Source organism: Nomia melanderi, chromosome 14 (assembly GCF_051020985.1).
Source record: "Nomia melanderi isolate GNS246 chromosome 14, iyNomMela1, whole genome shotgun sequence".
Classification (NCBI taxonomy): Eukaryota; Metazoa; Arthropoda; class Insecta; order Hymenoptera; family Halictidae; genus Nomia; species Nomia melanderi.
This window is the reverse complement of record NC_135012.1, coordinates 3813765-3826146: the sequence shown is the minus strand read 5'-3', so window position 1 is coordinate 3826146 and position 12382 is coordinate 3813765. Positions and strand designations below refer to the sequence as shown.

The 12382-nt window shown below is 39.1% G+C and overlaps 1 protein-coding gene across 3 annotated transcripts in view; it reads right to left on the bottom strand.

Annotated features, from left to right (window-relative positions):
* Window positions 1–12382, bottom strand: part of nSyb (neuronal Synaptobrevin) — a 29173-nt gene that overhangs the window by 8619 nt on the left and 8172 nt on the right. For 2 of the 3 annotated variants that reach the window (XM_031976805.2, XM_076373657.1), the window contains exons 2-4: window positions 9758–9981; window positions 6656–6735; window positions 6364–6415 (exon numbers count right to left, since the gene is read on the bottom strand). In XM_031976805.2, the coding sequence (XP_031832665.1) occupies window positions 6364–6415; window positions 6656–6735; window positions 9758–9981 (356 nt within the window). Of the gene's footprint in view, window positions 1–5147; window positions 5207–6363; window positions 6416–6655; window positions 6736–9757; window positions 9982–12382 lie in introns of all 3 variants that reach the window. The other variant, XM_076373658.1, reaches the window with a different exon arrangement.

The window sequence follows — 12382 nt, the reverse complement described above, 5'->3', positions numbered from 1 at the left end:
AACTCTTTTCAGCGATCCATCAAGCCATGCCCTGCTACTGTTTCCAACGAACACTATATACCTATCTATATAGAAAATACGTATGTATGTACAGGGTTGCAGCGAAAGAATCGTCGAGTTTGAAGAAGATATTTTATTTCAGTTTCGATGCCTTTTGTGACGCGGAAGGTCACAACGAACATTAATCAAGATTTAATACTATTTTCATTTAATATTATATAATAATATTAATATATTAATATTAATAGTAATATTAATACTGTACAATATATAATATATACTATATTAATATTAATAATAATTATATAATATAAAATAAACTATGTAATATATAATATTAATATATAATATTACTATTAGTATTAATATATTAATATTATTATATAATACTGATATATGAATGCTAATAATAATATCAGACACATAATACTATACATTTAACATTATTACACAACATTTGCGAAACATATCTTTTCAAATCCCCATGGTTCTTTCGTAATAACCCCGCAAGTACAATACACGAAGAACACTGGAACGCAGCATGCAAGCGAGAGATGCTCCGGCATGCGTTGCGTGAAGATCGTCCCAGAAATATTTGTCCCGTCGCGTCGCGCGGACAATATTCGTTAGTATATATCATTTTGTGGTTGTATATTCTGAAAACGGTGTAGAGTCAGAGAACGGGGGGCGGTGAATGGCGTGGAAATTGTTGGGAGAGGGATGAACGTGGGCGAGAAGAAGAGAAGAAGTCATGCTGTATTCGAATATGCAGAAAATTCGAGATTTGCGCGCAGAATTTTCCTTTCTCTCGTTCACAGAACAGTGAAATTATCATTCGAAGAATGTTTCCTTTATCACAGAGATCGTTCATTGTATTCTGTTCCTTTTTTATCTGACAATCGTCGTGTGTTGCCGTACCGGAAACGCTTATCGCGTCACTGGAGTTCGAGATAGTTTATATCGATACTTTCGCAGTGAATCGAAGGGAATGTTCGTTTCGAAACTGTGTAACCTCGGTGTTTCGGAGAAGATTAGTCGAGTGTTTCGTAGGTTCGAGCGTGACGCGATAAAGGTCTCTAGAATTAGCATATTTACGATTGAAGGTCTCATAGAATGAATTTCCCATTTTGTAGAAGTGGAACGCGTTTCAATCTCGCGGGATGATTCAATTCTGCGCGCTGCGAGCGTTGATTTAGAATTGAAATTAAAACCTGCATGGTGTCCTCGAGCTTCAAGGATTCAGAGGAAGTCGAAACCGAAACGTCAAAGATCCGCGGCGTGATCCAGAGAAACAAATGACAGAACTTTCATTGATTTCTTAGAAAAACGATTATTAAGAAACCGAAATTAGATAAACACGTGTCTCCCATTTTCGTGAGTTCAAAATGGATAAATCTAAGAACCTCCCTATCACGTTACAAATAAATAATCCATAGATCGTTATACGAGATGAAACTGTCTTAGAATAATTTGTGGACATCGAGGTTCCCGCAAAATATCATTTCCACCGACAATGATGTTAACATACTTGAAAACTTCACGGAGTGATAGTTAATAGTCGTACATAACCGTTTGAGTGCTGTGGAGCGCTATAGCGCTCTTCTTGTGTTGTGCCAACATTGAGAGCGCGTAGCGCTGTTTGTCAGTATCAATTATAATTTCCTTACTATGTTTTTCAAGAACTAAATCAAAGTAAATTTATTTGAATAAATGTTATCTTTTGATATTTCTTTTGTACCAACACAGTATTTGTAATCTAATTAGATAAGTATTAAATCTTATTAACTTTTTCATACACATCCAATCACTTTCGTATTTTTGGTATATACCCACAAAATTTGTTTAGCACTCAAATGGTTAACAGAAACGAGCGAAGTTACTTCGGTTTCGACTGCTCGATCCGAGCGGAGTCAGAATAAATGAGAGAAAGACAAGAAGAAAGATGAAAGAAATGGAAATGGTATCAAAGTGCATCAGTAAAAGTTTGTAGCTTACCGTACCGAAGAGAACAGTGGAGGGTGGTGGGGTGTTTCAAACAAAATCTTATTACAGAGACCATTATTTTGTTTTTTTTTTTGGTATCTATAAAACTGTTTAACATGTTGTTGTTAGATATATATATAGAAATCTGTTGATGTTGTACTTGTTGTTTCTTAATATACTGTTGTAAAGACGAGGTATATTATATTATTTGGTACTTGTAGTAGTTGTTGATGTTGTTTAAATGGTTCGGATGTGCTTGGTGTCCATTTCTGTGTTTTCATTTCTCGGTGGTGTTCGATCGTTCGATTTCCGATACATGTATATACATATATACATATTTTATTTTAATATTATTCCATTTCGTTGTTCCACTCGTTTTTTTAAATTTATTTCTATACTCGTTCGTTCGGTTTCATTTTATCGATTTCACTGGCACTGCTTTTTTTTGTCTCTATCGGTGAACCCGTGAACCACCAGAAAAATTGAAAACCACCGGCTGGGACTAACTTCGGGGAACACACACAGGGTAAAATACCACCAAAAAGAGTACAGACAGACACATAACAGTCAATTAAGTGGCGGGGGAGTGAGTGGTAGTGTGCTTTATATATATATATATATATATTTTTTATGATGGATATTGTTTCTTCGCCTTTCGTTTCTTTGACTTTTCTCATCCCATGAACACTGTGGGAACACTGTACTTTCCTTAAAAAATGTTTCACCCTTACGTTAGAACCATTTTCTACGATGTACTTCTATTGTTTCTCTTAATATATGGAAGCCTGTCGTAAAGTCGTCAGAAAAATTCGGTGAAGCTTCGACGGATCGTTTCGTTATTCCGTTGGAAAAATTAGCTATTTTCTTGGAAAATGTAATATTCGAACTAAAACTAACGTTTGAAATTATTATTCATTACTGTATTAACCTCCGAGTGAATACCATTAAAATAAGAAAAGTAAAAAGTAATTTTCTTTTGATCAAGAAACTTTGATAAACTAAATGGTTGAACGAAGCAAAACAAATTCTTAATAAAATAAACCTTACTCGGTACCGTGTGCGGATCAATTCAATAATGTAAATTAAGGGTTAATGGTGAAGCTTTCTCATCCGGCGTAGTCTCGCGTTGTTGATTGTTCTGTGGTGTCGCTGTCTGTTGATCGTGTTGCTCTGACGCTGGTCTCACGGCTTGTTGAGGATTCACGAATCACCTTTCGCCTTTTGTCTTTCTCCCCGCATTTCCTCCCCCTTATATATTTCCCCTTTTCGTCTTCGGTTCTTTGTCCCCGCGTGCACGCGATTGTCAATTAACACGTTCGCTACCAGCGCTTATTTCGGTAACGGTCTCCTCAGTTATAATATTTTCTTCAATCCAATAAATCTTCGAAACAAAATATTAGAAAAATAAAATTGAAGCGGGTCATTGAGATCCTAAATATAATGTAGTTTACAATTTCTAGTAACAATCTCTATAGGATTAATTTCTTTTTTATTGAAATGAGTCATTCAGTTCCCAAATACAATGTAGTTTATAATTTCTAATAACAATATTTATGGTATCAATTTCTTTTTCATTGAAATGAGTTATTGAAATCACAAAACTGAAACGAGTCATTGAGTTTCTAAATAGAATATAGTTTATAATTCCTAATAACAATATTTATGGTATTAATTTCTTCTTCATTGAAATGAGTCATTGAGTTCACAAAACTGAAACGAGTCATTGAGTTCCTAACTATAATATAGTTTATAATTTCTAACAATATCTGTAGGATAAATTTCATTTTCATTATGTAAGATATATAATCACGGCCGTCACAAATATGTGACGCCGCTAGCGAACGTGTTAAACCCTCGGGCCAATTAAATCAGTGATTCGTGAATACACAGCGAGCCACGAAGGACAAGGTTTGTAAAAACGGGGGACGACGGAGCACAGATAGCGACGGTAAGCGACAATTTCGGGCGAGGATCTTTCGTCGGAAACGATATTCCAACTTTCCCGTTACTCCAATTACTCCATTATCCTTTCAATTCGAAACTGAACCTCACAGGTGGACTGCGAATTTCCACGATTCTCTGAGAAACTCGATAGTACCACTGATTTCAAGCTTCTCTGCAACTGAGAAGACAAATCTCAGTTCCTCGAGGAAAGTGACAAAGTAGAAACAGACTTCTATAGTCAACCGACAGTTTAGTTTGATTCCTCAATTATCTTTCAAAGATAAGTATCGCATAGCAGCAAACTTCCGCAATTAACATTCGTCGAATTAACCCCTTGCCCTACAATATCGTGGCAGACTCGTGGTGAAGATTTCAAATAGAATTTAACAAATATAATATCATTATATTATTTTATTATAGATTATATATCTATTATTCATTGTAATGCTTTTAACCAGTTAACTGTGGAATTTAGTTGGAAAAACCTTTCGTTTTGCGCGCGAGAAAATCGAAAAATGGAGATAGAGTAGAGTATATTTTAATGAAAGATCAAAGCGAAACAAAGAAGAATTACATGTTTATGTGAAAAAATAAAGAATTCATGAAAGAATTATCATGTCAAGCTTTACGATGATGTGTATACTCGTCAAACCCAATTAACTGGTTAAGTAAATGTAGACACGAAACAAGTGTAGAATTTTCCTCCTCTTCTATTGAATCATAAACAATAAAGTATCTCTGTTGAGCGTAATTAAGAAAAAAAGTCATAGGGCAAGTGGTTAATTAAGATATCTTTGTCCTCAATAACTTTAACTAGAATTCGAATTGTTATCAGAGAATTGGAAACCTCCCGAAAGATTCTCGCGAAATTGCGAACAATTGCACGGAATAGTTAATAGACAGGGGACAGATTGTCTGAGAAAGGATTATTTGGTGTCTGGTGATACAGAAACAACGAGAACGGAGATATACACATGTCTGTATACACAGGTACTCGTACACACGTCCTACTAGAAGAAGGTAAGGAACACAGGTGGTCAGAGCGGAAAAACATGAAATAAGTATATATATATATATATATATAGATATAAATATATATGAATATATATATATGTATATAGAGATAGATAGAGATAGATAGACAGAGAGATAGAGAGAGAGACAGAGATAGAGACAACAGTAACACGGAGAACGGTCGCATTTTGTGTGTTGCTTTCTACCTTCAGACTCACTCACACACAAATCTCTTCCACCAACCAGCACGTCTACATGAAGTTCGCTAGACGAGAAAAGAGAAACACATAGAGTTCACACGTTAAATTTTGGTCATCGGTGAGAAATAATCGCGGCCACGTTTTTCGTCTTCTATTCGATCAGAGGGACAGTGTTTGTCCTCGGTAGAGTATCTCTGAAATCTCTTTGAACGTTCGACGTCGATTTTCAAAGTAACATTCGCGAACTTCTGGAGCAGTCGAAACGTCGAAACGGCGGTTGCGGTGCGCGTTTAATTGCTCCTCTGCCCCCAACGTGAAAATGAAAGCTAATCGAGTTAACCTTATTCGGAGAAGGTACGGTTCGCTTCGATCCCCCGGAAAGTTCGAAGTTAGTCGCGTTAACGACGAAACAAAATGACGGGATCCGACGTTCATTAATATAGAGACGCGTGATTCGATTTTAAGATACGATTCGATGGAATCGCGATCGATTAACTGTGGAGTTTGATTCTATGGAAAACGTCGACTTTCGAGTGCTGGTTCGAGTTTGCCCCAGAAATCCGTAGAACTCGATTGAAAAATCGGCGTCGGAATATTCGCCGGATGCTCTCGGCGAGGGAAAATTCTTCGGTTTCATCGTCGAGACGCGAAACTCCCGGAAACGTTCGAAGAATTCCTCGGATATCCCGAGAGGAATCCCACGAGCCCGATTCGAAGCTTATCGGCGACACTTCCGTCGAGTCGTGTGAACCATAGTCTCTTGGCCACGGTGGCCAAGAACTTTCAACGCGGAAATGCAGACTGACAGTGACAGTGGGCCTTGAGCGATCGATTCGTCGCGTTCGGAGAATCAACGAGCGGTTTATTCTCCTGAATTCTCCGTTTTTTCTCTGTTAACCACAGGGAAATTCATAGAACATCTTTATTCAATTGAAACGCAACTTCGACACGCGGAGAACGATAAACGATTCCCCTTCAATACTCCAGAGGCTTGAAACAATATACTCTCTCTTTTCGCAAAATAGAATTCATTTTCATATTTCGCTTATGTTCTAAACGATGGAACCGAAAACTCGAGAATTTTGTTCGATCCCGAAGTGACGAGTCGATCGCTCGAAATCGTGGCGTGGTGTCATCGACCAAATGACACGGAACACTCAGACAATTACAGTGGCGGTGTCGTTAGCTTTCTCAAAGTGCATCTACACCTGTGGCTACTTACCGACGATAATGGCCAATACGATGAGTGCGATGACGCCCATGATGATCATCATCTGCGGAGAACAGAGAACGAGAGTTGTATTGTATATTAAACATTCATTACACCACCGCATTGATGCTTCGATAATTAAAACGAACAAAGGAGAAACAAAGGAATTTCTTACACCGGAAGTTAGTATAGGAAGTTACTTATAGAATGATCTAATACAAAACTCCACGATTGTAATCGTTCGTTCGACAGTACAGATACTTCGCGGAATTGACGAGATTTCGAATCAAATATTTGGTCTCACCTTCAAATTTTGTAGCCAGAACTTCCTCTTCAGTTTTCCCGCCTGCTGTTCGAACTGCGACGCGCCTTGTTGAAGCGCATCTGCAAGGGAAAAGGTAGATCTTAGTCGTAACGAGCTTCGTGTTCCTTGAATCGTCGCTTCACAGAAGCGACCGGAGCTTTCATTAAACGGTTCGACGAACTGTCGATTAATAACGAGCCGGCGGGTAAAAGAAAGTTTTCTTTATTCGGAAAACTCGGGACATCTGAGAGCCGAAAGGGCGAGGACGACGAGGAGCGCGGGACTTCGCCACGTTCGTCTTTTCTAAAGCCGAGCAAATTGGGAGAGACAATTAGGGCGACGCGGTACTTACCTAACGAGTTCTAGCATCCCGGGAGAGCGTATTTTGCGTCTCCTCAAAGAACGTAAGCTACATTCGGAATTATCTTCGGACTTGCCCCGGAGAAAGAGGTTCAAAGGGTCGATGGGATTTTGAAAAATTAAAATGGGGGCATATTAGAAAGCTCGAGAAGAGAATTAAATAGAGTAAGTTGTAAGTAATTTCTATTCGTAAAGCTGTATATTATTAAAATGAGGGAATTTCGATATCTTTCTGATCTATTTGATTTTGAAGCAGTCTGATTTGAGTAAGTCTTTGAGTAAGGGATTCTCCATTGAAAACTCAATCTTCCGGCGAATAGAGTATTATTCATTCGCAACTTTCGGTTTCTCACAAAAATCCAGTGTCTATGCAGCAGAATTCATTCTCATAGAGTTAATGATTTAACACGTTGATTGCCACTAGAGTTTCCAGCGTTTTCTATTATAATTCTTTCATGACAAAGGCAAGTGGTATCAAAAATAATGAATGATTTGGTACTACAGTGCTCATATTACGTTGCTATCCAGCTACTTATATCAAAATTGCTCGATAACAATTGCAATAAGAAAATCGATGTCAAGTAAAAATATTTGGCAACATAAGTAGCTCGAGAACAACGTAATATGAGTACTGTAATACTTATTCTTTCATAACACAGCCAAGTGGTATCAGAAATAAGAATAATTTAGCATTACGTTGCTATCCAGCTACTTACGTCGCCAAATACTTTTATTTGACATCAATTCTCTTATTGTAATTGTTCGAGCAATTTTGATATAAGTAGTTCGATAACAACGTAATATGAGTATTATAATACTTATTCTTTCATAACAAAGCCAAGTGGTATCAGAAATAATGAATGATTTGGTATTACAGATATTACAATATTTTAATTTGACATCAGTTCTCTTATTGTAATTGTTCGAGCAATTTCGAAGCTTCGGTGACAACCGTGGCAGTCAACGTGTCACTCGTCGTCCGACAGTGGCGTGAGTCGGTGTACCGTCAGGCTTGCAGGAGAAAAGGATCGACGGTGGTCGGACTGGTAAAGAAATGGTGTAGCCATCGATCCCGCGAGTAGCGTCACGGTAATCGATATATACGTGTGCAGTCGGACTCGCGCAGGGTCGAACTACTTCGACGCCGCGCGGCAATGAATGGAGGGAACTGATCCTCCGAGCGGAACGGTGCCACGGTTGCTCGCTACGAGTCCTTCGGCTTAATCCTGACGCCTTTTGTCCTCGTCCTGTGAATCGTCGGTCTCCCACTTTTCACTGAAAACTGTCTGTCTCGTTCTCTTTCTCTCTCTTCTCATGTTTCCCACCCTTTTACTCTCTCTGCTCATTCTGTACCCTCTATTTTCATATCCTCCCACGCTTTCTTCTCTTTTTATTCCTCTTCTCATTCGTTTTCCACTGTCTCCCTCTCTTCTAACCCTTTCTTCTCTCTCTCTTCGCTCTCGTTTCCGTTTTTTCGTCCTTTCTACCACTGTACTCTTACTTTCCTTTACTTTATTTTCTCCTTTCTTTCATTCTATTTTCTATTTATTCTCATGTTTCTCTATTACACTTTTTGCTCATTCTTTATTCTCTATTTTATCTTCCCACGCTTTTTTTTCTTTTCTTCTCTCTTTATATTCTTCACTGTTTCCCTTCTAACGCTTTCTCTTTCCACCTCTTTCCCCACTTTTCTTACCTTTCTTTCACTCCTTTACTTTATTTTACTTTCTTCTCTTTCGTTTTCTCTTCCTTCCTTTCGTTCTACCTTCTCTCATCTCTTCTCCTCCTTTCCTGTTTCCTCCCACTATCTTTCATCTTCCTCCCTCTCTCCTCGTTCCGTTCTCCAGCCACCCTCATCCCTCTCCCGCCGCGCCTCGAACACATTCTGTTCATTCACAACAACTCGGCCGTGTTCATTTGTTCGCGGATCTCCCCCCTCGCGCCCTGGCAACCTTCCTGCCTTTACGTAACACCGTCACGTTCTGAATTCTAAGGGGACGGTTCTGGTACTCGTTCCAGTATAATCGACAATGGATACACGATAGAATTATCTTTTGATAATTGGCAAGCGGGAGAGAGGCGAAGTTCCCTTCTAGTTGCGTTCTTCTGGGTTTGAATCCTTCGCGAATGGTGTGTACTTATATAAGCCACCACTCTGTCGTCTAATTTAGTCGAATTGGAACGTGTGTGACGTCTTCAGTATGAAACTATCTACAGTGAATCTTTGAAAATCTACCTATCTTTTGCCTGATAGAATAAACGTTAGAAAAAAGTCTTGAAAGTCTTAGAAACCCTGAACTAAAGGTTTCTTGATTTTTTCACGTTATTTCTCTTAGAGACTTTGTTAAAGAGTTCTGTTATATTGCTTAAGAGTTTCTTTTTCTCGATTTTATTCCATTATTTCTTTTAACGCTTTGTTAACTATTTGGCGTACTATTTACTAAGCTCGTATATTTTACTATCGACAATGTGGAAGGAATGCAAGAAAATTTTCCATTCTACTTCAAGTGGAAATTTCATTTGAAAATAATACATTGATAATAGAAAAATAGTCGCTTTGATCCGTGGGTAATAAAACAACATTGATTGTTAAATTAGTCTAGAAACGTATTGTACGGCAAGGGGCTAAAGAGTTTTGTTATCTTGTTAATTTGTTATTTCCACCGCATCTTCAAGGTGTACTTGGATGATCGACTCAAGGAATAACGATCAGAAGGGATGATCGGTATCGATCTTTCTCACCTGCTCGATCGTCCAGCTCGGAGAGCTTCTGATCACGTTCCAGGACTTTTTCGACATTCGTTTTCATGATGTCGACGACCTCGTCGACCTGCGCCTGCGTCGCCTGCAGCCGTTTTTGCGCCGCGGTCTGCTGAGGCGTCCTGGGACCCCCGACGATTTCACCGGAACCTGCGCCCGGACCCGCGGCTGCAGCTGCATCCGGTGCTAGACCGCCCTCGGTGGCCCTGAAACCAATGATCCATTTTTACAAATCTCAAACGTTATTAAACAAGCCGATCTTCGTGTTAATACATACAACACTTTCTACCAATACTCGTATCGATCAAACGAATCGCATTCTTCTAGAAACGAGATTCTTCTCTAATAAGATCCCTGGCATTCACGAGTCTTTTTAGAAACTTAAAGAATTCTTCGTAGTATTCTCGAAATTTTGGGTCCGAATTTCGAAGTACATTTAAATTTAGTTATAAGAATTATTATTATTATTATTAATATTAATAATAATATTATTATTAACCCTTTGCACTCGAGAGGTGACTCTGACTCACCATTCGATTTGACACTGCAAAATTATGAAGTGAATATTTAGTATTTTAAATGAAACTTTCTATTGCTACGTGAAATATTTAGATAACATAGTTTTGTTGCTTAATTTATCTGTGAATTATCGTTGAATTAGTTTCAAATGATGTCGACTATAACTGGTTGGAAAATTTTGAATATTTCCAGGCAAAAACCTTCGAGTGCAAAGGGTTAATTGTATTATAATGACATTTCTGTATAGGAACTCCAAGAGTGTATCTATGAGACTTTAATTGATACAATTCGGTTTGTGTATGAACAAATGAATATCTTTAATAATTTCTCAGAGTAACATCCGTTATCTTTAATAATTGCGAAAAAAGCAGTCAGAAATGGGTCATTCTTCTTATCTTGTAATTTCAGTGTCAAATTTCTAATACTTCATTCAATCTCGAGATAGAAGCAATTAGAAGAGTTTGAACCCACGAAAGCGCGAAAGCAGGCGAGTGAATCTTAAAGACCGGTGTCGCGGGCATTTCGAAAGATTCTCGCGATATTTAATCCGCTGTTAATCTCTTTCCCCGATCTCCGACGAAAAAGGAAATTGAATGGTGGAAGTGCAGCGGCGGGCACAATGCAGTGAGATGCATCTGTCGGGGAGGATTAGAAGCGAGTGGAAATCTTGAAGCGGCCGGACGAGTTTTCACGAGGAGATTTGCATAAGCATTCATTGAATGCGGAACCGGCCTCTGGGACGACTAATCTGATCGCGTTCCTCCTTCTTTTTTCCTCTCCACTCTGCATCGGATCTACTTACTGCTCGAGAATCGTTTTCCTCGCGTGGAGAACAGCCACGGGAATTTCCCCTTTGAAAAATTTCCGGCGTTGCGCACGTTCCACGTGAAAATACACGGGAAGTAAGAAGAATATCCACGAAAATGAATATACGAATATATAAAATGCTTTAGAAAACATGAAACGTTCCTCTGACCCAGAGCCAGATATAAATTTTTCACAAGGATTTTTAGAAAACTTCTGGACCGTGGCTAATTAATTTGTGGCTCAGTGATTTTGTACAAATACATTCCTCCGTTATTGATTGGTAAATATATTTAGAAAACCATTTCAATTTAAACGAAGTAAATAATCGATCAAAAGTAAACTTCCTTAAAACTTGTATTCCAGCATCAGTCTGACTATCTCAGGAACAATCCACTAAAGTCTAACTACTGATTCAATCATTTCTTCCAAAAATAGCTGCATCATCTCGCAATAAATCGATTTCGTCGACGAAAAATATTTCACCGGACAGTTCTAAAACTTGGCTGACCTGTTCAGAGGTAATCTACTTGCAGCCAGCTACTATCCAACACGACCGGGCTTTAAAAACGGAGTAATCCGCGTTTCGAACGAATAAAACTCTTGTTTCCCGGTGCTCGGTCGTTCGGGGATCGTTTTTCATGCGGCGTCCACCCTCGCTAACGAATAAAACGAGTCCCGGGCGCGTGCACAATGGGTTTCTTTTCGAGAACAGTCGCGACGCGGTCACGCGGCCTGCCCGATAGGTCTCTTTTCATCCGAGCCATCGTCTCGTTATTGATTTAAAGCGACGCCCACGTGAGGACGGGCCATTAATGGCCTGGGAAAGATTCATGTCTCGCGTGGGAACCGCGCGGCAGCGTCGAAACTTCCGCGGAAACCGGAGCCGGCGGCGTTTCGCGGAACCCCGCGACCTTCGTCCCGTGTGCTCCATAATGTTCCGATGCTGCCCACACTCTGCCCGCACGTGTCTGGCTTCGTCGATGTTGCGAAGTATGAGAGTAGGTTCTTCATTCTTATAGACTGCGGATCTTCATGCATTTCTAGAGTATTTCGCGTTGCAAAATTGCACGGAACGTACATGATATGGAAGATTGTAGGAGATAAGTTCAAAAGATCGCAGGTCGTTTTTGGTTAATTGAGCCCGTACCATATAATAAAGGATATGGTCACAAAATGCTAAGTGTAATATGTTAAATACTATACATTCTGGAAAGAATGTAAAAAGTGGAAAGTTATATAAAATAAATTCAGAAGTTGCCAGGTCGTTTTTGGTTAATTGAG